Source organism: Oryzias latipes, chromosome 5 (assembly GCF_002234675.1).
Source record: "Oryzias latipes chromosome 5, ASM223467v1".
Classification (NCBI taxonomy): Eukaryota; Metazoa; Chordata; class Actinopteri; order Beloniformes; family Adrianichthyidae; genus Oryzias; species Oryzias latipes.
The window spans coordinates 17054494-17077925 of record NC_019863.2 but is presented as its reverse complement, the minus strand read 5'-3'; the positions used below and the strand labels follow the sequence as shown (position 1 = coordinate 17077925).

Here is a 23432-nt window from a genome sequence, read left to right as displayed (position 1 = left end):
CAGTGAACAAAAATTCAGGATCGTTCCTCACTTTACAAAAGTACGCTGCAAATAATGCAGCGTTTGACGCCGTTCCCTACATGCACTTTCCAGGGAAGGTATTTTGGAATGTTGCCCAGTCGTGTTGCGTTTTTACGCACCGACCCCTGGATTTGTCAGCGTTCTCTCTGGAACAATATGTACATTGAAACGAGCACAACATGCTGTGTGTCATGTGGAACTGACACAGCCTCCAAGGGTCCAATGCCCTTTAAAACTACTCGGAGTCCTGTGCTCAAGCCCACCGATGTCCATGGAGAAGATTAATAAAGTGCCCAAGCAATGTAAAGCCTTCCCTATGTATAGGTTCACTCCACAGTCAAGATGGGAGTGGAAGACGATGCTGATAAGATGATGTTGATCAAAAGCTCCAACGTTATACCACTAAGAAAAAGGTTTTCCTGCAGAAAAACTAAAAACTTGCATGTTACAGTAATTTATATTCACAGTCTGAATTCCCCTCAAATATCGTAAAATGTATGATTGAAGTAAAATGTGAGCAAAAGGAATTATATTTTATTTAAAAAGACAACAACAGGCTACAGAAAAATAATGGATCAAGTTTCACTTTTTGTTATCTTTCAGCAAAACAAACAGGTTCATTTCATTAATGTGGGATTCTATGTACACCCATTGACCATATATGAGAACTGGACTGATGTGATGAGGTGATGTCACCATAGAAAACAGCTCACTTCCAGCTCCAACAAAATTAAGTCAATTCAGTTGCCATTTTTTCGTGACACAGACGCTGCTATGTTAAAACCAGAAATCGTTGGTGATTGGTTATTCTGGACTGAGTAATAGCTGTTGATTTCTCGATAGAAGTCTATGGGATTTTGGCTTTGTGGACTCATGTTGGATTAACTAACCCTCCAACCCAGCTACCAATAGAACTGGTTTGTACACCCAAATGTAATGAGTTTGCTGTATTTTTCAATGACAAGGTTCAGGGCATTAAAAAAGCCATCAACTCCACAACACATATAACTATCCAACGGCCACCTACTCACTCTAAGCTGACTCACTTTGTACCTGTCACTGACCAAATTGTCCAAGAGACCATCACCCGTCTGAGCTCGTCTACATGCTGCCTTGATGTGTTACCCACTAGATTTCTAAAGTCTGTCTTGAACAGTGTGTTGCCATCAATTACTCAAATAGTTAACATGTCTCTTCAATCTGGAATATTTCCAGAGGCCTTAAAAACTGCAGTCATTAAACCCCTCCTGAAAAAGAGCGGTCTTGATCCCACTGTACTGAATAATTACAGACCTATCTCTAATCTGCCATTTTTAGGAAAAGTCCTTGAAAAAGTTGTCTACCAAAAGCTCACTGACTTTCTCTTATTAAACAATTCGTTTGATGTTTTCCAGTCAGGTTTTAGACCCCATCATAGCACAGAAACTGCTCTTATCAAGGTAACCAATGACATCCGCCTGAACACTGATGATGGAAAAGTCTCTGTCTTAATCCTGCTAGACCTGAGCGCTGCCTTTGATACTGTTGATCATGGGATCCTTTTGCACAGACTCCAAGACTGGGTTGGCATCTCTGGATCTGCCCTAAGTTGGCTTAAGTCTTATCTGGAAGACAGGAAATATTTTGTTGAAATTGGGAGTTGTGTCTCAGACTACATGGGCTTGAATTGTGGTGTGCCCCAGGGATCGATCCTGGGACCCCTTCTGTTCAACCTCTACATGCTGCCACTAGGGCAGTTAATACGCAGTAATAACATTTCTTATCACAACTATGCAGATGATACTCAGATCTATGTGTCACTGACAACAGGTGAATATGGGCCGGTGGATTCTCTCAACCACTGCCTCCAACAGATCAGCGCGTGGATGCAGAACAACTTTCTCCAGCTAAACTCAGACAAGACCGAAGTTATTGTTTTTGGCCCACAGAAACAAAGAGAAATTGTCAGCAGCTACCTTCATTCTCTGTCTCTTAAACCCTCAAATCAAGTCAGAAATCTAGGGGTAATCATGGACTCTGACCTGAACTTTAACAGCCATATCAAGTCAGTAACATCAGCGGCATTTTACCACCTGAAAAACATTGCCAAAATCAAAAACATAATCTCAAAGCGAGACCTGGAGATACTTATTCATGCATTTGTCTCCAGTAGGTTAGACTACTGTAACGGCCTGCTCACCGGCCTCTCCAAACGAGCTGTAAAACAGCTTCAGTACATCCAGAATGCTGCTGCTCGAGTCCTGACCAAAACCAGGAAGTATGATCACATTAGTCCTGTGCTCAGGTCTCTGCACTGACTCCCTGTACCTCAAAGAATAGACTTCAAAGCAGCTCTGCTTGTGTACAAGTCTCTCCATGGCCGAGCACCAAAGTACATCTCTGACATGTTAGTGCCATATGAACCATCTCGTACTCTGAGGACCTCAGGGGCCGGCCTCCTGTTGATACCCAGAGTCAGAACTAAACAAGGGGAATCAGCGTTTCAATATTCTGCAGCTAAAATCTGGAACAGCCTCCCTGGAGTTGTAAGACAGGCCTCTCCTGTGTTCATGTTCAAATCTAGACTTAAAACATTTCTGTTTAGCCGTGTATATGACTGAAAGGTCCTATCTGCACTTTTCTTTCCTTCCTTTCTTTTTAAATCTCTTTTTTTTTTTCTTTTCTTTTAAAGTAAATTTTATGTTGATTATTTCTATGATGTATTGTGATTTTAATGCATTTTTCTGTTTTGTGAAGCACCTTGAATTACTTTGTGTACGAATTGTGCTATACAAATAAACTTGCCTTGCCTTGCCTCATGTGGTACTTCCTGTTTGGGACCCGAGAGGGAGGGGTCACTCAGTCCAGTTCTCATGTATAGTCATTGTGTACACTATATAAATGTCCACGAGCATTTGACCCTAATGCAGATGGATTTCTGCTTGTTTTGCTTTACTTATTTGATTGAAAACTTTTAATAAATGTTGTTTAACATTGGCCTCTGCAACACAATGATAAACTGTCTAAGATATGCTCCGCCTTTGCCTATTAGTAATTGGGATAGGCTTCAGCGACTGTGATACCCCGAAGGGGATTATGTGGGTTTGGAAAATTAGTTTATAACATTGAAAGTCTTGGATTTTGAGAAGGCTATCTGGTTTGTGAGAGATTCCTCTAGACGGCTGGTAAAAATCTTTTCACATAGGGATATTTCCAGCGTCACTACAATGTAGTCTGAAAGCATAAAAATGTTCAACTATCTAAAATATTAAAGGCTGACCTCTTATCCAAGAGCTCACTTGCTTCAATCACTTTCTGTTTTTAGCTGGTGTCCATCATTAAACACACAAAGCCACTTTAAACTGTAAAGAGAAAGTTCCTTTGACATCTGCCGATGCTCTGCAGGTCTCTATTTTGAGCTTGACCAACTGTGACAGGTAGTCTGACTTCTCTGAATTTTTTTAAGGCAAATCAACAGGACATCTACAGCGGCAGCTGCAGCCTGGAGCAGCATATCTACAGGGGGGAAGCTTTTACAGCTTTGTGGAATGACACACAGACTTTGGTAAGAAAAGAAAATAAGGGAGAGCGAATGTGAGAAAAGCCTCCAGAGAAGCAGATCTCCACTCATAAGGATCACTTTTTACGCCAGCTCTTTTCTTTAGAGATTCAGCGATTGATTTAAGAATGTATTAGTCATCAAGTTGAAACTTGTCATACTTCCATTTATGGAGGAGCAGATCATCCCATGATCCTCATCCCCTAAAAATGAAGTGAGCAAAAAGGATGTCTGTGACTTAAACTCTAATGTTTCCCTCTCCGCTTTGGTCAAAGAGCTCTCATTCATTATATTAGTCCCCAATAATAAGCCACAAACAATAAAAACAACATCAAAATATCTGCTTGACCTAAGAACTGTATAACTAATTTAGAAACAATAAAAATAGCAGATGTGGGAATATTAAGGACAAAAAATCCTTAGGGTTTAGTTCCTAAAATTGGACTTTTAACAACTAACTGGATTAAATGTCTTTAACTGTTTGAATAGATTAACAATTTGTTCATCATAATAAACATGTACATAGAAATAAAGAAATAAAACAGAATTAACCTACTGTGCTTCTCTGAGAAAACTACATGTAATACTGTCCTCAGTTTGGCTGCCTGCTCTGGCGGGTCAGCTGTGGGACTTACCGTTTGCCAAGAACAAAAAGCTTTTGGCACTGAAGAAGTTTGTTATATTACCTCTGGTTGTCTCAACAATTCTCTGCATACTTTTCATGCTACGCTACTTTGTGTGAACTAGAAAAGTTAATTTTGTACTTTTTAGAGACAAATCTAGTAAATTGGGAGAATCTGTGCCAAAAACAGGATGACATGACAAACAAAGATTACCCACAGGCCCTACATTTTCTTACTGTGTGCTCATCTTTAAAGGTAAAAAATAATTTTCGTTCTCAAAAAAGTAAAAATAACCGTAACAAAATAAACTAACTGCATTGATATTGATGAACAAGCAGGCAAGATTAGGAAACCACTGATCAGTCCAATTCAATTGAATACACACATCCTTTACCCACTTTTTGACAATAAACACAGAGTGGGGCAAAATGACATTTGTCATCAATTCTGCTGGCTGTTCATCTAAAAGGACGATAGCGGTCTAAAATGGTTATTGTAGATACTCTTCAACCGTGAGAAAGACAATGTAAAAGTTTTTTCCAGGAAATCACATACGTAGTTTGATTTTTAAAGACTTTACTGGTGCCTTACATAAGTATTTGGTCAATGATAAAAGTTCACCTCAATAATTTGTGATATAACGCTGGTGGTCAATGACAAAGGTCAAAGGTTTCCTGTAAATCTTTAGGTTTTCCCACACTGTGGCTGCTACTTTGGTCCATTACTCCATGTGGATCTTCTTTAGAGCAGTTGCTGGACGACATTCAACTCCCTCCATAGATTCTCTGTTGGATTGAGGTCCATAGACTGACTAGACCACTCCAGAACCTTAAAATGCTTTTCAAGTAGCCGCTCCTTCGTTGTCCTACACATATGCGATTGATTCAACAATGGATGAATGTACAATATTTAACAAACAAGTTACTTGTACTGAAGATGTAACCTCAAAACAAAGTAAAAATGACTCCTTCCAGTGTTGATATACGGCATAATAACCAACTCATGCTTGGGCATAACAGCATGCCATCATGTTTTTTGGCTAACATAAGTGTCTCCTGAGGTTCTGTGTCTTAATATGTCTCTACTAGATGATGCTCCAAAAAGGCTGAAATAGTGATGATTGCATTTTTTTCCTCAAAAAACAAAAAATGCATTTGAGCAGAAGCATTCACCGGCAAAAAAAGCAGGAAGTTCTGAAATCTTTTTTATGCATTAACTATCCTGTTGTTGATTTACGTCCTTTTTCATTCTTTTGCCAAAACAGAAAAAGTCATACTTTAATTATCTTTAGACTGAATCCAACCTGTAAAAGGTGGTTTTCCTAAAATAAAATGGAGAACTCACCTTCTGGGGGGCTGTGTGAAGTTAAAACATTTACTTCTGTAGTGGTAACAGTCCTTTCTGTGTCTATCCATGAGCTGTCTTCAGTTGTAGCTGTTGACACATTATTAACCTCAGTAATGGGGGGAGAGGTCGGCTGGATGGTTGGAGTTGCTGGAGAAGCTTCGATAGAATCTGAAGGGGGTGCTTCAGAAATGGGTAACACCCGCACTGCAGCATCTCCATTTGGATTTTTAGCATCATGCTCCTCAGCTGAGCTCGGGGCTGTGGTTGTGTCTGCTGTGGTTACTGCTGTAGTCGGCAGGACAACTACAGGGGGAAGTGTAGTGGGCGGACTTGCTGAGGTTAATTTTGCAGAGACTGTGAGGTTGACGGAGGGTGCGGCAGGAGGGTCTGTGGATTTGACAGTGACACTTGGAGGACCTGGAAAATAAAAAAAAAAGCCAAACTTTTGGTTATAGGAAGTCTTTCAACAATTAAAAAGGTTATTATGGCCAAATAAGACCAGAACATTTTGTTTTATCATTCTTTTAAAGCAGTGGTCCCCAAACCCTGGGCCGTGGACCTGTACCTGTCAGTGGGTCACTTGGGAGCAGTCCGCAGACCAAAACATTATACACAGTACCGGTAATTTAGAATATTTCTGTTTTGTTTATTTTCTAATTCTGAAGGAAATTTTATTTTGGAAATCTAGTAGACTCTGTTCACCAGATTTGTTTATGCCTTAGTCTTGATGAACATTAAGATGACAAAGTTAATTTAAGAAAAATGTCTTTGGATGGAGTCATTGGGGAGTAAGAGTCTTCCACTTAAAAAACAATCTGCTATTTACAGAAAAAACTAGGAGTATTCCTCGAAAATAGGGATTTATTGCAACAGTTGTTGTTCCCATGCACCAAGCCCTGTTTGCATAATATGCAGGTGGTTGACCCTTATGTTACACGTATGCTGATGCACGTTTAATATGTTATTTAGAAAATACCAGTTTTATGAAGGTTGTGTCATTTTATTTTACTTTATTTATCCGTCACACCTTAAAAGTTGGATGAAGTGGAAGTTTGCTACATTTTGCTTAAGGAAAATTCTACATAACTCTTTAAAGGGTCATACACAAAGCTAAGTTTAAACCGAACATAAATATTAAACAGAAAAAGAAGATTCAATAAAGTAAAGTTGTTGATTTGTGGAAGTTGTTTATTGATTTGTAGAAACTTAATTTAGCTTTCCTTCAGCAAAGCTAAATTAGGCAGAAACTTAAGCACAGAAATGACTCCTCTGTGTTCAAGAGAAACATACAATAAATCAAGAATTATTTAAAAACAAAATATGATTAATCTATTTTCCCTGAAATATAATCTGAGCCAGAATATAAACCCTGTAATGTTGCTTTTATTGAGTTTTTACAAATAAAAAACATCTACTAAACAGCAACTTTGCTTTATATCCTAATCATCTGTATAGTGTCTACATACTTTCACTTCTACTTTTAATTTCAAATTCATGTCGTGGAATTTTAATTTGAAAAACAGTTTTTTTCAGAAACCGAAAGTTAAAAATAAATGAATGAAAGACAATCAAATGTTAACTTTGACCCCTTGTAATCGCTCCATGAAAAAATTGTCTGCCATGAAACTGGTCCGTGGCCTAAAAGTGGTTTGTTGGGACCGCTGCTCTAAAGCAACAACATAGAGTCAATTAACTATGGCTATTTCATTCTGGCTGTTACATTGAAATATTTTTTAAAGTAACAGGACAATTCACAACATATGTCAACAGTTAAAAAAATACATTTACCAAGACACTGAATAGTGCAAAGGTGGTTTTGTCAAGCATGGTGTAAGTCAGAAAGCAGCTAAAAGAATCACTTCTTAAAAATCTTTAAGCTTACTTTTTTACTTTAAATATATTATATTTCTGTAAGGTTTTCCTAGGTAGATAATGCATGAATTGCCTTGATGTCGAAAAGCTGAATGAGAAACTACAGAAAATCTTACAAGTATATACAAACCTTCAAGCTTTTGATAAGAAAAAAATGGTTTAAATGTAAAAGTACTGAATAATTGTAGCAGTACAAAAATAGAATAGAAATGTCTCAAATGACTAATATTTTAAATTATTTTGGTCATAAAAGAAGACCCTCTTTTCATTGTTGTGAAAGAGGAAATGTGTTCACACCTGTGACGGGGGTTTGATCCTGGGCTGATGCCCAGACAGCTACACCAAGCAGCAGGAGCAGGGGACACAAACCCATTCTGCCCTACAAGAACAACACAAAAAGACACACAACGATTTGAAAACAAACCAAAACAATATTATCAATGTTGTCTGATAATCCAAGGCACAAAGAAGTCTACTAAATACAATTCCTATCATGTGTTATATAAAATGACATAAACCAATTTATAATCTAAAATGCATTAGAGGATATTTACCTGAACAAGCGAATTTCTCATCAATCCCTCATTCGCACCGTCTGGCTCTGGAAGTGACATGGAAAAGAACAAAACATTTAGCATTGTGAAAATAATAGTACTGTGCTTCTTTGAACAGGACAACACAAACCCTAAAGACTCACTCCAATAAAAACCCTGGGTTTGGTGTTTTAGTTTAGAGTCCCTATTTACAAAGTTTTTTCTAAAAAAGTTAGTGTATTAGGTCCTAATTGTGGCTGGATTTATACTTTTGGTGTAATTTCATTGTTGTTTAAAGACCCACTCCAATGAAAATTGTGTTTTTTAACATGTATATTGTGGCATTTTTCTTATGATGGAGGACAAATATGATGAAAATTAAGATCAATATTGCATATTTAAGTAATTCTTCATTTAAGTTGTGAATCAGGAACAGACAAAAAAATGCTGTTGGGAAAAGGTGGTAGTTGTGATATAGCAACTACCATTGAAAGACAGCAAGTCGACTTGATCCAAGTACGGCTTCATTTTCCTGGTCTGAGCCAGCATCTGGCTCATATCTGTACGGCCGGATTGCTCCATTATTGCTCGCCATTTTTGTTGCACTGGTCATATTAGGTTGGGGCTGTGAGGCGCTGTAAGCTAGCGGGAAAGAGTGTAAACGGATGGATGATGGGAAGGAGGCGCCAACTGTCCAGCCCACAACTCAGAGGTGAATTTCTAATCAACTCATGCTGCTCTGTATGAAACTATTTTCTAGAAAATGACAGTTATTTTTTTTTATTTTTGGTTAAAAACTGCAAAATCAAAATTAAAATACCACTGGGAACGCTTTTACAATAGATCAAAAAAGATGATCGGAGTGGGACTTTAAACAACGAAAATGAAGAACACATCCATAACAAACACATGAGTAGATCTGCAGATGTGGACGAAAAGTCCCTCACTTTAATTGTGATGCTATTAGATGTGAAAATGTCCAGGCAATTTTTAAAAGTATATTTATGGGATAGTGATTTTAGTTTGTTTTAGACTAAGTAATGAGAAACACTTTTCCAAACTATGATGCTTCTTAAACTGAGCAGAAATTCTCTCCTGTGTTCATAAAATAAATCCATTCAACTTTTCGCTGATAAGAGGGTGCTCTACTAAAGGTCATAAAAAACCAAAAAGACAGTCTGATGAAACCGTAGTGGTCGGTCTGGTTGACTCCCAAGTCATTTGCATAATCCGAGAGGATCAATGATCTGCGATAATCCCAGAGTCTAATCCTGTGGTCCCGACCCTGCCATAATTCAGTCTGCCTGCCTTTGCTTACAGTGATACATCAACAAGTTCAACATCGCATTGAGCCAAACACTGCAAAGCTGCCTCACGGACTAATGCTTTACATCACGGATTATTGCACAAGTGGGCAACGGATGGACTGGGTGTTAAAAGCTCTAATAGTGCCAATAGCAAATCCTCTGATGTTTTGGAGTTTATTCTGTGTGCTTCTGACAGTTAGCTTTTAAAGTAGAACATTTTTGAACAAACTGCAGGCAAAAAAGTGGTACGAAGAACAATTATGCAGTCAGAGAATATGCTCTTCCCCTAAAACGTTATGCCACACTCTATTCACTATGGTGCAAGTACTGGGTGGGCAGGTGATATGCAAGGGCCCATAGGACGGCCGTAGGATGCAGACACAAACCACACTCTGATTCTCTAACACAGTGTTTTTCAACCAGTGTGCCGCAGCACACTAGTGTGCCGTGGGAGATGGTCAAGTGTGCCGTGGAAAATTGCCCTCATTAACTGATCTAAAAACATTAACCATCTCCAGGAAATCAGCTCTTTGTTCATCCAAACAGGTCCTGATAAAACACTGAGTAGTTAGGAATATGAAAGATCATAAAATACTTTTTTCTTTGTGTTTAACTGATTCTATTAAAGACATTTTGATAAGAATGGCGGCACCGCGATTTACCTGCAGCTATAACTGTTTTCTGAAAAGTCCCGCAGCTTTTACTGTCTCCACGACTCCACCAATCATTCTTGAAGGCTTAATCACATGTCATCAGTCTGACCAATCAGAAGTGTTTAAAGTCTAAACTTCCTTGTTCCAATTTAGCTCATAACTCACTCATTTCCAACAAAAACACCAGCTAAAGCTCGTCTTTAGCGGTGTAGCTTTCCACAGAATCCGGTATCAGACCGTGGAACAAGTGAACAAAACCATGAAACTCAGAGACGCAAGTGTTTCTGCCGTTTTCTCGCCGTATTCACACTACATCTCCCATGATGCATTGGCTTAAAGGGACAGCGCCTTAGCGTACAATGAGTCGTCCTTGTTACAGTTTGTATGTAACTTAACTTTTATTACATCTTTTAGAAAAAACATCTGCAACTTCCTGCTTTTTCTGCCACAATTATCACAAAAATGCACGTTAGATTGGCGCGGGGGGGGGGGGGGGGGGGGCTGTAGATCAAAACAGACTATGAGTTTCTGCTTTTTTTTTGGGGGGGGGGGGGGGGGGGGGGGGGGTGCTGGTGTGCCGCGGGATTTTTGTCAAGGTTAAAGTGTGCCGTGGCTCAAAAAAGGTTGAAAAACACTGCTCTAACACACTCTAATTCTAACAATCAGGCTGCATATGGCATATGCATAGGCGACAAGTGGCTCAGACGGTAGAGCAGGTCGTCCAGTAACCGAAGTGTTGGCGGTTCGATCGCTGCTCTCCCCAACCAGATGTCGTCTCCCGAGCGAGGCTCGTCTGCAGCTCACCGCTTCCCCAGGGGATGGGTCAAATGCGGAGAACAATTTCCCCATTGTGGGATAAATAAAGTAAAATGTATTTATTTATAAGGAGCATGCAAAAAGTCCACAAGGAATGCACCCTTTTCACTTGTACAACACTAAGTAGCTCTTTGCGCAGTCCATTCGATTTGGGGGGATAAAAATAAAAATGAAAAGTTCGTATGACACGCCTGCGTCTTACCCTTACGTGTTGTATAAGTGTTCGCTATGACCTGTACCCTGCAGCATGCCCATAGTAAAAATGCGGATGAATATTTTTGTCCTACAGGCTCACCAAGAGATCTATGACCTATTTCCTGTGGGCCAACTGCTTGCCCAGTACAGGTTTGGGTAACACTTTATATCAAGATTCCTTAACAAGCTTTGTTAACACATTAACAAGCATTATAAATGAATTAATAAGGTGTTAGTAAGACATTTATTAGTACAATAAGTCTAATAAGGTTTATTAAATTACTTAGTTAACACATTTACAAGCATTATTATTAGGATGTTTTTAAGATGCTAATGATGCATTTACTGATATTATAGGTGCCTAACAAATGTGTCAGTGTTAATAAGCTTAATAAGATTTATTAACAACCTTTGTTAACAAATTAAGAAGTATTATTATTGTTTGGGGTTCTAGTAAGATATTTATTAGCATTATAGATACCTGACACAAGCCGAAGTGTTCATAAGTTTAGAAAGTTTTATTAACTAACTTAACAAATTAATAGGCTTTATTAATATGTCAGATGCTAGTAAGATATTTATTAGCATTATAGATGTCTTGCAAATACCTGAAAGTGTTAATAAAATTTATTAACATCTAAAGTCAGACCATTGTCTTCTGAATCCATATTACTAAACTGCTTATAAGCTTTACAAATGTATTAATTAACTCTGTTAATAGTTTATTAATTGTTTTGCAGCACCTCATCTAAAGTGTGGACGTATTTTACCACAAACAACCACAAAGCATAAAGATTGTAAAAAGAACTTTATGACATTAAAACAGACTAAACATACACAAATCGTTCTGTAAAAGATATATAATAATTTAATTCTTCTTTTCTGACTTGCGCTGAGTTTTGGGCAGTTTTCAAGTAGAATTTGCTCATGGTTTCTTTTTTAAAACACGACTAAGTAGCGAATAGATTTGATTATTGCATTCCCTTCTTTGTGAAGTCACTATCTAACTTTTGAAACAATTGACAACCAAAATCCGAGCAAACCTCATTAAACATTACATGCTAGAAGGGTGTATAAATAATACATAAAATAAAATGATTTTACAGTGTTGTTAACATTGTATTTGTTTTTTATGGCGTTTAAAGCTCAAATATTCATTTTCCAGGCAAACATAAAGGTTACATGGACAAAACATTCATTTTCTTAAGAGTTTAGGGTTGGCGGTAACTTATTTTATAACAGGAAAGCAGATGCAAAGTCAAGGGCAGAATGTCAGCTATGCTTGTATTTTTCTGCTTTCACAAATTTCTCATTAGCTCATTTCCTACCTCTGGCTGAAACTTTTTCCAGAGACTTGCTCCTCTGTAATTCAACATGTATCTCCATCTTATCCTTTACCTCATGCAAATACAATATGGTTCTGGATATGTTTTATGTGCAAAAAGCACATAATCTTGTTTTTCGGTGACATTTCATGAGGGAAGCATGAGTCATCCTTCATCCAGCAAATCGTTCTGATGTTCAACTCCAGAACTCTACATGGGAAGGAGAAAAAAAAAGCCTCTTTTCTAACCTTAACTTTACAAATGCAACCCGAGAAAATGAAGATGGCATCTTCGTGTGTGGTGGTCCCGTGATGACGCCTTTTAAAAGCCACATCTCTATAAACCTGTGTTGCATACAGGCAATCCTTTTTTAGCTGACTTTTCTGCCAGGGACGGACGGACATTATTAATTGAGGAACTCCTTGGTAAGTGCTCCTATTTGTCCCACTTTTCATGGCAGTCTATGCATCTGTGTAATTCACACTCACAGAAAATGCATAAGCGAGTAGCTTTTAGTGCTAAATAAAGACGATTTATGGGTATGTGTTGTATTGGGAACGACATTTTGAAAGTATAAAACTTTCCACTTGAGTGTACTGTATGTCGCACACACTTGACTGTAAGAGAAAAGATTTATACATCGTGATGTGGAGGGTTGTGTTCACTAAAAATTCACATATTGTCTGTGTTTGCTTAGCCTTCTTCAAACTCTCGAGTTATATTTTTATTTACCTCCGTCCTCAGCATTAATCATTACCAAGACCCCCACAAAGCCTTGGTTATAACTTCAACTATCTCAAGCACACAAAACCACAGAATAAGAAACAGTGCATTCTAACATGTTCTCAAATTTCCTACATTTTACTGACAAATGATCTCCCCTCTGCTCTTCCTGCCAGCTCCACATCTTCGTGTGACCACACCTCAAATGGTATCAATTAACTTTCTAACAGTTTTTCCCCTCTTTATAGTGAAATGTTCAATCCCATCCAGTGATGAATACCCCAAAGATTGTAGCAGACTTTTTTTCTTGCCTTAATTTTGTCGTGCAGTCATGCAGATAGTACTTATGAGAGGAGGGAGCGCTTGGAAAACTGCTGTTTTGTTAGGAGTCCACAGTCCTTCGGCCTACGTGCAACTTCCCACAGCGTTTCAAGAGACCACGACGGTGCAACATGAAAATCAATTGTCTAACTGATAGGTGTAAATCACACAAAGCAGAGACATGATGGGCTCTGCCTTTCTTTCCACAAACACCACTGACACTGATCATGGGGATAAAACTATAGATGTGCTCGCTGGATGCTGGAGGCGTGTAAAGTTACTGATCGATCTGCCAATCAAAGTTAAATCTGACTAGTCAGAGTAGATGCTAGTTATTTGGATAGAATAGTGAGGATTGGACACATAAAGCCTAAACATGTTTGAACAAACAGCATTTAGCTCATAAGACAATACAGTGTTGCCCCCACATATTCGCGTTTCACACATTCACAGATGTTTTTCTCAGTCACGTGACTCCTCTGGTTCATCACAAAAACACAGCTCAAATAACTTACCTAACACTTTTTTATTTGCAAATAAGAGATTTTGTTAGACACAACTCTCCATATTACCCACAACAGGGGAATCTGTTACCGATTCATTATTTTTGAAAGATCCTGCAACTGGAGGCGGTATCTCATATTTAAATTTATGGCTTAAATTTAATATTTTAAGTAAAATGTCTTTTTTTTTTATTTATTAAAAACTCAATAATAAGAAATAAATAAATAAAACAATACAGCCCAAGACGCTTGTATGAAACTTTTTGGTCCGAAGGAGGTGGAGATAAACAGCACGCCGGCCCGTCGGCGTCCTTGCTGGCTGCTAAGGAATATTTCACAGTTATTTCCACCTATTACTGAATCACTATAACCGAAGTTTGTGCCCCTGCACGGAGAAATGGCATCAGCTGACTCAAAAGGGGGCAGAAAAATGAGGAAGATAATCGCTGAGAATAAATATAATTCGGACCGGAGCTCTTCTGGAAAAAGATGCCCTCTCGCACTTGGAGGAAGCACGGACTCCTGGTTTTAAGGCACAGAGTGACTGAGTGACACTACTAATGTGCGTTCTAAAGTATGCTACAGTACAGTTTATTGCTCTGAATTAAAAAAAAAGAAAGAAAACTCTTTATGTTTAGCAATATTCCAATGTTCTTCAATGAATGTTTTTACAAAGTATCAGAAATGTTTTTGATGAGTAAGGACCTGTGACAGGTATTCTTCGGCCGCGGGGTTCAGGGTGGTTCTCAGTATTCATGGATGTCTCTGGTCCCTAACCCTTACGAATAAGGGGGAATACTGTACACCAAAGGCAAAATCATTGAAAGTCTATTATGCTAGTGGCACAATTTAAGGTTCAACAATGTCAAATAACCAATCCTGGTCCTTCTTTGCTTTCCAGAGGTCAACTTACATAGTTCAGAGGGTTTTTCCATATTCTTATGTCACTGAAATGCTGAATATTACACACAAAATGGGCAGTCTGATTATATCTCTTTGACAACCAAAAGTCCAAAATAATGTACAGTGTTTTTTCTTTATAAGTTAGGCCGATTCCTGTCAGTATTTTTCTGTGGTCCATTTGTTCTCCTAGGTGGCCAAAGTAATACAAGTATCTTCAGAGCACTAAAAGTAATCTTCTCATAGGATAAACTACACATGTACCAACATGTACAAAATAATGAATTGATTCAAGCTTGACTCGCAAGTTTACATATCAGATCAATAAAGGAGTCAATTTGATATGGATTTACTTTTAAAATGTCTATTCAGGACAAACTTTAAGTTCTATGCAGATGCAGCTCCTCCTCTACAACCCTTTATGGGCCTAGACAACCCAAAACCCCACCGCACCTGTATGGAGATGGACACATACGGGCGCATGTGATTAAGGCTTTACATTAGTAATGTATTGAATATCTGTGCAAAGGTGATATGAAGAGACACTTTTCTCCACTTCCGAATCAGCTGATTAACATTTCTTGCGTCAATAGTTGAAGAGTTATGGTATTTCAAAGAGTGTGTTTTGTTTAGGTGTTGCCAGCGACATCTCCATTGTTAAAGGGTTAAGCAGGTTTGGTATAAACACTGTGACAAATGAACAAAAATAATAAAAAACTAAACTTACTAATTCAAAAATAATTCTTACTCTTTAATGTCTAAAGAGTAAGAATTTGGGACAAACTACCTCCAGAAATGTAGAACAGCTACAAGCACGTAAATCAAAAACCATGCAAAGCTCACTGACAGTTCAGCAGCAGCAGTAGTCAAGGGAACTTCACCATTCATGCAGAGAAATATTTTCCTCTGGCTATCTCGCAAGGCATCCTGCTTCCCCAACTGCAGCAGTGCCACATAATGCTTGTCTGTCTGTCTCCATTCATGGCATATTAATACTGTTTCTATGTCTTTGGAGGGAGGAGTCTGGCACTACAGGAATACTGTGAATGCTTCTCTTCACAGGAGGCTAAAGTAGGCCCGACTTCGGGGCCGGTAGGACTCTTGCTCCCAAACAGACCACAAATTATACGTCCCCAGTGCCACATACAACAGCCACGATCCTCTGGACTTCCTTTTCTGAGGGATACTACTTCCCACTGGTGTGGTTTGTGTTCATGTTGGCCTCATTTATAAGCTGGTGAGTTGATGAAAAGACAAAAAGATGGACAGGATGGTATTCAAGCTCATCACAAGGGCAAGAGTGACCACTGTGTGTGGTAAAGATGCTGTAATGATGATTTGGGTCGTTGGGAGGGAGGGAGAGGCTTAAGAAAACTCACTTGTTTCAATGGGTCAAAGCGGTGAGTCATTGGAGCTCTGCTCCGTATCTGTGTTGTGGGGTTTCTCACAGAGGATGCCAGGGCCTCTTAAGCTTTCCCACATTGGAGACAGAAAGGATCTGGAGGCGCAAAAGCATGGCCTCACCACAAAAGCCACTGTGACCTTCAAGTGTGCTGTGGGGCCAAACAAACAGCTAAAGGGCCACAATGAAACTTGAGTCAATATCACTTCTGGTACTTTGAAATTCAAGCACCATAACGGATCTTCAGATGCAGTTGCTGCTAAGGCAGAACATCAGACCACAAAGCAATTCTGGCTACAAACCGAATGTGTTGAGATGCGTTAACGGCTTGATGCAAGTTCCAGAGTCCTGAGGGTGCCAAAGACTTAGCTAATTTAAACCCTCAGAGGTTCAAACAGGACTGTTCGGCATGCAAACTTTAGAGAATAAAATGTGTGTCTTTATATTCCTAGGAAAACAAAAGAATACTTTTATTTTTAATCAGAAATATTTTTTTAAATTATAGTTTAATGAGTTACAACATGTAAAAATAAAAGACTCAAGCATGCAAATATTCATATTTGAATAGTAAAAATACTAATAATTAGGTATGTAAAATGAAAATGGTGCACAACACATTGCTATAAATATACTTTCTTTTTTATTTTTAAGAACGCACATTCTACTGGCATTATTTCCAAAAGCAATACAAGTAAATACAAAATCTTCCACTACAGATGCAGTACAGAAGTTGAATCTTTGAAGCTAAGTTTTATAAAAATCTTTTCAAATGTTTCAGTTAATTTTGTCAAACAAGATTTGCTGACAAATATTATTACTATTATAAAATTCAATGCAGTTTCTTGTTTTTTTTTCTAAACCAAGTAAACTTTATTTTAGGATACAAAAATTTGAAAACAGTTTAATCAAACCAGAATTTTGTAAATCTGAATTAAAGAAGTTTGGGAATTTCACCGATACCTAGTGCTTAATATTACGTCAAATTACTTATAAAACTCTTTTTTTTCCCATTTATTTTCAAGTGGTCTGACTTTTTATTTAAATTACAAAAATGCAAAGTTGATTTCATGTTTTGTCTTTTTTTTTTACTAGAGTAACAGATGGAATACTATGCTGTATGGCCACAGGTGGAAGTAATCAAATGTACCAAATAGTTTATTTCCCAGAAACTACTCCCAGTACACGTCATCCGTTGGTCCAAACTTACCGGTAAGTCTTTTGAACACAAGCACACCATTTCAAATGGGATTCCATATAGAAACCATGACTTTACTGACTTTTTGTGCTGCTTCCATCAAATCCCCTCAAAGGAGGAAAAAACGCCCCAATAATTGCAACCTAGCATGAATAAGGAAGAGAAAAAGCATGATTGCCAGTATCTAAACAGTATATAAGTACACAAATCATCTCTTAGAAGATTTTGAGTAGTTTTCTATTGCATTCTGTTGAGTTCTTTTTTTAAAAGTAAAAAAAAAAAAAACAACAACTCCAAGTTGCACTGTAGCCTGAAATGTCTGAGGAGTCAGTATCCAAAGATGGGAAAGAAGGACCAAAAAGAAAAAAAAGAACAGGTCTTCGTGTAACTATTGTAAAAGGCGTGACAAATAAAAAGTAGCAATGAACACACGGCGCTGGTAAAACGTGTTTGGCGTGCTGCTGTGATCGCTAATGCCGATGGTTGAAGAAACTTTCAACTGACAAACATGTTTCCTTGCAGAACTTCTTGTTAAAGGTGAGAAAACATTGATGCACCGTATTAAGCTAGTCGAGATTGTTTTAAAACAAAATTGTTAAAATATTATGAATGTTTTCCCTAATTCATTAAAATAATTTAGTTATTCACAAATTAAACTTGTTAGTTGGCAAAAAACAGGAAAATGACAACAAATCCAAATTTGATTAAAAGAGGAGCTGACATTCCATTACTTCATTTAATCAATTTTGGTATATATAATAAAAAGGTTGGATAAAAAATGTTCAGTAGAGGGTTTTGTGTGGGAGAGCGTGAAAACAGCTCTGCAGAAACTAGGCCCTAGAAGACAACACAGGTCTTTTGGCTTGGCTTAAAAATGGCACAATCATAATTAAAAAAGACAACTGGGAACGCTTTTATGATAGATCTAAAGATGACTGGAGTGGGACTTTAAGTGAAGGTTTGCCTCCCAGTAAAGATGTCGTCTAAATCTAACACGCCTATGTCAACCATTAAAACTGTTTTACATCAACAACTGAAATATTTTAAGCAACAAATAAATAGTCCAACCAACAATCACCTAGACTGCTGTGTGATTATAAAAAAGAAATGATGCCCTATAGTTCATTTATATATGAATGGTATGGATGAAATAGAGAAATACACACTACTTCTGTCCTTTTTCTAGTCACTTCTTGTTAGCAAAAGTAAAGACAAACAGATTTTTATACACATAGTTGTGTTTCATATGGATGTGCAGTGAGGAACTCAAACTATAGCGTGTGGAATTTGATCACAGCTCATTAATATTACATTAATCAATGAATGCCCTTGCAGATCTCTGTCTCTTTCGGCTTTTCCCATCAGGGGTCGCCACAGCGAAACAACCTCCCTTTCGAGGAGGAGTCGCATGGTAAACTTGGCAATGTTTTACGCCGGATGCCCTTCCTGACGCAACCCTCTCAATTTATCCGGGCTTGGGACCGGCACAGAAGCAGAGAAGGGAATAGGGAGCAGCCCGGATTCGAACCCTGGTTTCACGGACGGAAGGCAAACTAGCACGAGCTAAACCGGCTCCGAATGCCTTTCAGATGAAATGGTAAAATAATGAAAGGTTACCCGACCCTTTAATGTCATGAGCTGAAAGGCAAACAAATCTAAGGTTAGCATTACCATGCAGACAACATTAGTCTGTGTGCTTTAATACTAAGAATATTAGGGGTGAAACACGGTTTGTAACAATCTGATCTGTTCTTCTTGTGAAAGGCAGAAACACAAGATAAAAGAAAGGTAAAAATGATTTGATTCAAGTCTATTGATTTTGCACATCTTTTAAGTGAGAAACGCCTGCTGAATGGTTAACAAATGTGACGGGATGGAGTTTAGCTCACGTCCAAACGGAGCATTTGAAATGACGTTCAGCTGTATGCGCAGCAGGCGCCTGTTCTTCGTCGCACGCTTTGGCTTCGCTCGAGACGTTTCGTTTCCACAACAACGACAAACCAAAGTGACAGTTTTATCTGAGGTGGCTGCTCCACTGCGCCTGACCCCTCCTTTTCCTCTGACAGATAAGAAGGTCGTCCACAAGGCAATCATCAAAACTCTGACTGAAGGCGACATATCCTTACAAAAAATAGTCCCCCCCCCCAAGAAAAAATAAATGTTGGGCGATGCAAACAAAGACATCAAGCTAATGTAAATGCTTGTTGGAAGTCTGGCTCCCAAATGTTTATAACTGCAAAGCTGAAAGGTTTTTTAACACAGCTCAGGTTTGCTGAGACATTGTTTGGAAAAATAAACGCAAAGTTTTTCACCCATGAGAGGACTTTTTGCAACCACAATAAAGAAAAGGGAAAAAAAAAACTAAAAGCCTGTGAATTGCAGCCACATAAACAAACATACAGCATGATAGCTGGAGCTTTAGCCGACAAAAGTGGCAACTTTTTAAACAAAATGAAAATAACACACACAAAAAAAAAGGAAATCCAGCACCAATTAAGAGCGATTTCTAGAAAAACATTGTAAACAAAGACACTAAAATCAATTGTAAAAGAGAATTGATAGGGTAGAACTGTATTTTTCTTAAACCACAAGTCAGTACAAAGTGCAAAGGAATGTGAAAACAAAGCACAATAAAGAAGAAGAAAATCATAAATAGTTCGTACTGGAGTACAAGTCGCACTTTTGGGAAGAATTTTTTTTTAAATACAGGAACAAAATGACATACATAGAAGGAATCTCGTAATTAAGCGAAACACAATTATTCAGATAAACATAGCATAAAGGACATTCTAACCAGTCAACTAAACTCTTTATATCATTTCAAATCACTAAATCTGTCGAATTCTTCATCGTCACATCATGTGACGCTTTGGAACAATTCCACCAAGCCCGGCGTAAGACCGAACGGCACTACTTCTTCTGTGTTGCTGTCAGTAACAAATACCGATACACAAACCTATAGTGCCCTCTAGCAATTGTTGCTTTTTATTTAAAAGTAATAATAATTATTGCATAATATGCTAACTTTACTGCGAGCATGTGATACATGTTCAACACGCATTGGTGTTCACACTGGACGAGCAAAAGGGGATCCTTCTTCTTTTCTTTATCTACTGTTTACTAGTGCATGTGCGCCACCAACAGTTGGAAGAGGCTTGGTGCGAAATGTCAAAGCGCTGCAAATCTTGCTCCCGGCTTAGTCTTTCACAGCTCTATTACGAAACATTAGAGGCACATGCAGCTTTGATCATTTTTCTCCTCCATGATCAATGTTCAAACAGTTGGCACTTCCGTTAAAATAAAAAGCAGGCCATCCCAAAGTTTCTACCAAATCGGAGTCCCTGACTGATCAAAGTTCAACCTGGTTTCATTCTCAACGCTCGTTCAACGGACACACGTTTTGTACGTAGAACACAAACCGCTTGAACCGGAGTTGCAGGAGAAAGTGTATGCTGGAAAACACTTCACACACCTCGCTGCGTGACAGATAATAGGACTTTAACTTTAAGTTTGACTTTAAATACATGCGGCCAACAACAAAATGCAACATTGGGTGCAGCAATGCGCATCAAGATGAATTTCCATCCATTTTTGTGCTGGTGGCACGTAAATACTTGCAAATAACATCAGCCATTCCAAAGACAGAAGATTTGATTCGTAGGTTTAAGATACAAGATCATTTCCACTATTGTGGAAAAATACAAAATTTGTCATTTAGGGTCAAATGACATAACATGATGCAGCAATGAGGCTGCATTGCTTCATAATCCTCTAAAAAGTAGGTGTGTTTATCCTGTCGGAGGCTGAATTGCTGCGCTCTTCCACAGGAAAAACATGTTGGCCTACAGGTGGAAACAAAAATATACCTCTAGCCCCACCCAACAGCCGACTCATAATGTTGTCTTGGAGCCTTGAAATTGTGAAACACTAAAGTTAACCATCCCCTCAAACAGGCCACATGTTATTCAAATGCCATTTTGAAGCAATATCAACCTTTTATTTGGAAATTAACTTACAAAATAACTATGTGGGGTTAAAGGTTCACAGTTCTGAATGTAAAAGGCCTATTTTAGCCTGAAATAGGTCTGCTTTTCCTGAAACAGCTATCAGAAGACACAGATCAAGATGAAAACAACTCAGATTTTCTCTGTCTGCTGAGCCAGACTCACATTCTTGTCTTTTACAGCCCAACTATGACGGCCTGTTGCCGTTGGACAACCAGAAGTGGCGCAACATGCCTTTTCGGATGAAGAAGCAAACATGTTCAGGCCTGAAGAGCAGAGGTCAAGGTAAGCCTGGACCAGGACGATTTCTGCAGCAACACGCGTCGTCGTTACATTCACAAAGAAACGGGAATCCTCGGTGGAAGTGAGGCGGAGAACCGAGGAATCGCGTCAAAACGAGCTGCAGTTGTTTGAATGGAACCAGATGTTGGGCGTTCGGCTCCAGGGGCTGGTATGTTGCAGACATGACAGGCCGGGCCGGGCCGGGCCGAGATGCCCGATGAGCATTCAAGCCTATTATCTTTATTGCATAAAAGAGAGAGAGTTTATCTTCTTGACCCTATAGCTGGAAGTGCTAAACCCTAACAAACTGAATGCAATGAGGGGTTCCACCTATTTATTGGGGGCAGAACACAAAGCTGCACTACTTTTTTTTGGGAGGGGGGGGGCCTAAAATAAGGGGTAAGCTGAGGAAAGTGCCGCACAAAGCAGCTGCTGTGATTTGACAGAGCACACATGTTAATGTTGGGGGGTGACCTAATTCCTGTTGTGGGTCCCCACGACCCCCCCCCCCCCCCCCCCCCCCCCCCCCCCCCTCACACACACACACTGAACATGTAATAACAAAGCATTGATCAATACTGTGTACTTTCTAGGGGGGGGTAGTCCACAGACCCCCCCCCCCATTATTATTATTTTTTTGTCCAGCATAACCGCATCCGTGTTGGCACAGCAAACCGAGCTCTGGCTTCTTCTGACTGAGCTCTCGTCTTCAAGCCCCCCCTCCCCTTTTCGAGAGCCCCCCCCCATCGTCAGAATTCCCCTATCAGTCTCCATGTTACCCCTGAACGTCCGTGTGTGACTCTGACGCTACCATTAGTTACCCCGAAATTGTTATTCCTCGCCAGACTGAAAAAAAACAGGGGGCTCTCTTTTGGGGGGGTGGGGGGGTTCTTGAACGTTCCGGCAGAAGGAAACATGCGTGAACGCCGCCGCATTGTTGTAACAAGTGTGATTAGGCTCTGCGCAGCAAAAACAAGAAAAACTTACCGCAACCCCCGAGGCGCCCAGGGAGACCCTAGAAAGACACGAGTTGAACCCAGAGAGGGTCTTTTCTGCCCCCGGCTCCTTCTCTTCCACGTTTTCTGCCCCAGCCTCCACACCCCTGGAACCGTGAGCGGGATGGGGGGTGGGGTGGGGGGGACTTGGTTGATTTAGGAGGAGGAAAGCGCGACCTGGCTGGGACACTCAGACACTCCGCTTTCCGTAAACCCCTCCGTCCTGAAGGGAAGGATAACCTGCCGAAGCAGCGATTCGCCCGTCAAAATGGAGGGTTTTCTTTTTCCCCCTTGCCTCCCTGGGCGGTAAATCCCACAGTTTATCCGCTGTATCCGGGCGCGTCGGCCGACTATTCTAGTCCGCCATGTTGTGTCTGTCTACATAGGAAGAATGGGAAGCGAGCTGAAATTCCCAGGCCAGGCCCCATCTCTCCCTCCACCAGGCTCCGTAAAAGGAGACAGCGACACCTGCTGGCAGCGCGGCAAACCATTTTAAAAATCGATATTTAAAAATGAAAAAAATTCACGCTGATTTCTAAAACCTTGTCCTTCAAAGTGAATAATGCAGTTGGAAAGGCAAGAAAACTCGATTTAAAAAGAACCTACAATGAAAAAAAAATGCTTTTTAGCCGAATTTCTCAATTTTTTGAGTGATTTGTTGGATTTGGAATGCGTTAATTTAAGAATTCAAAGGAAAAACTAAGCTAAAGAAGACTAGAAAAGAAAACAAATATACATCTATACATTATCAAAGCTCGCATTATTAGTCATCAAGTGATTGGAAAATATAAATATGCATACATCCACATGCCAATAACTCAACTACATGTATATTTAGTGCCAAATATAAAAAGACAGCAGACATAATTACACTTTA

The 23432-nt window shown here is 39.2% G+C and overlaps 1 protein-coding gene across 2 annotated transcripts in view; it reads right to left on the bottom strand.

Moving 5' to 3' along the window:
- ptpra (protein tyrosine phosphatase, receptor type A) overlaps positions 1-22953 on the bottom strand; it is a 35471-nt gene extending 12518 nt beyond the window's left edge. The window contains exons 1-4 of one of the 2 annotated variants that reach the window (XM_023954648.1): positions 22548-22953; positions 7956-8002; positions 7699-7780; positions 5527-5946 (exon numbers count right to left, since the gene is read on the bottom strand). In XM_023954648.1, the coding sequence (XP_023810416.1) occupies positions 5527-5946; positions 7699-7780; positions 7956-7976 (523 nt within the window). In that variant the 5' untranslated portion in view covers positions 7977-8002; positions 22548-22953. 2 annotated transcript variants of the gene reach the window in all.
- Between the last annotated feature and the right edge of the window lie 479 nt (positions 22954-23432).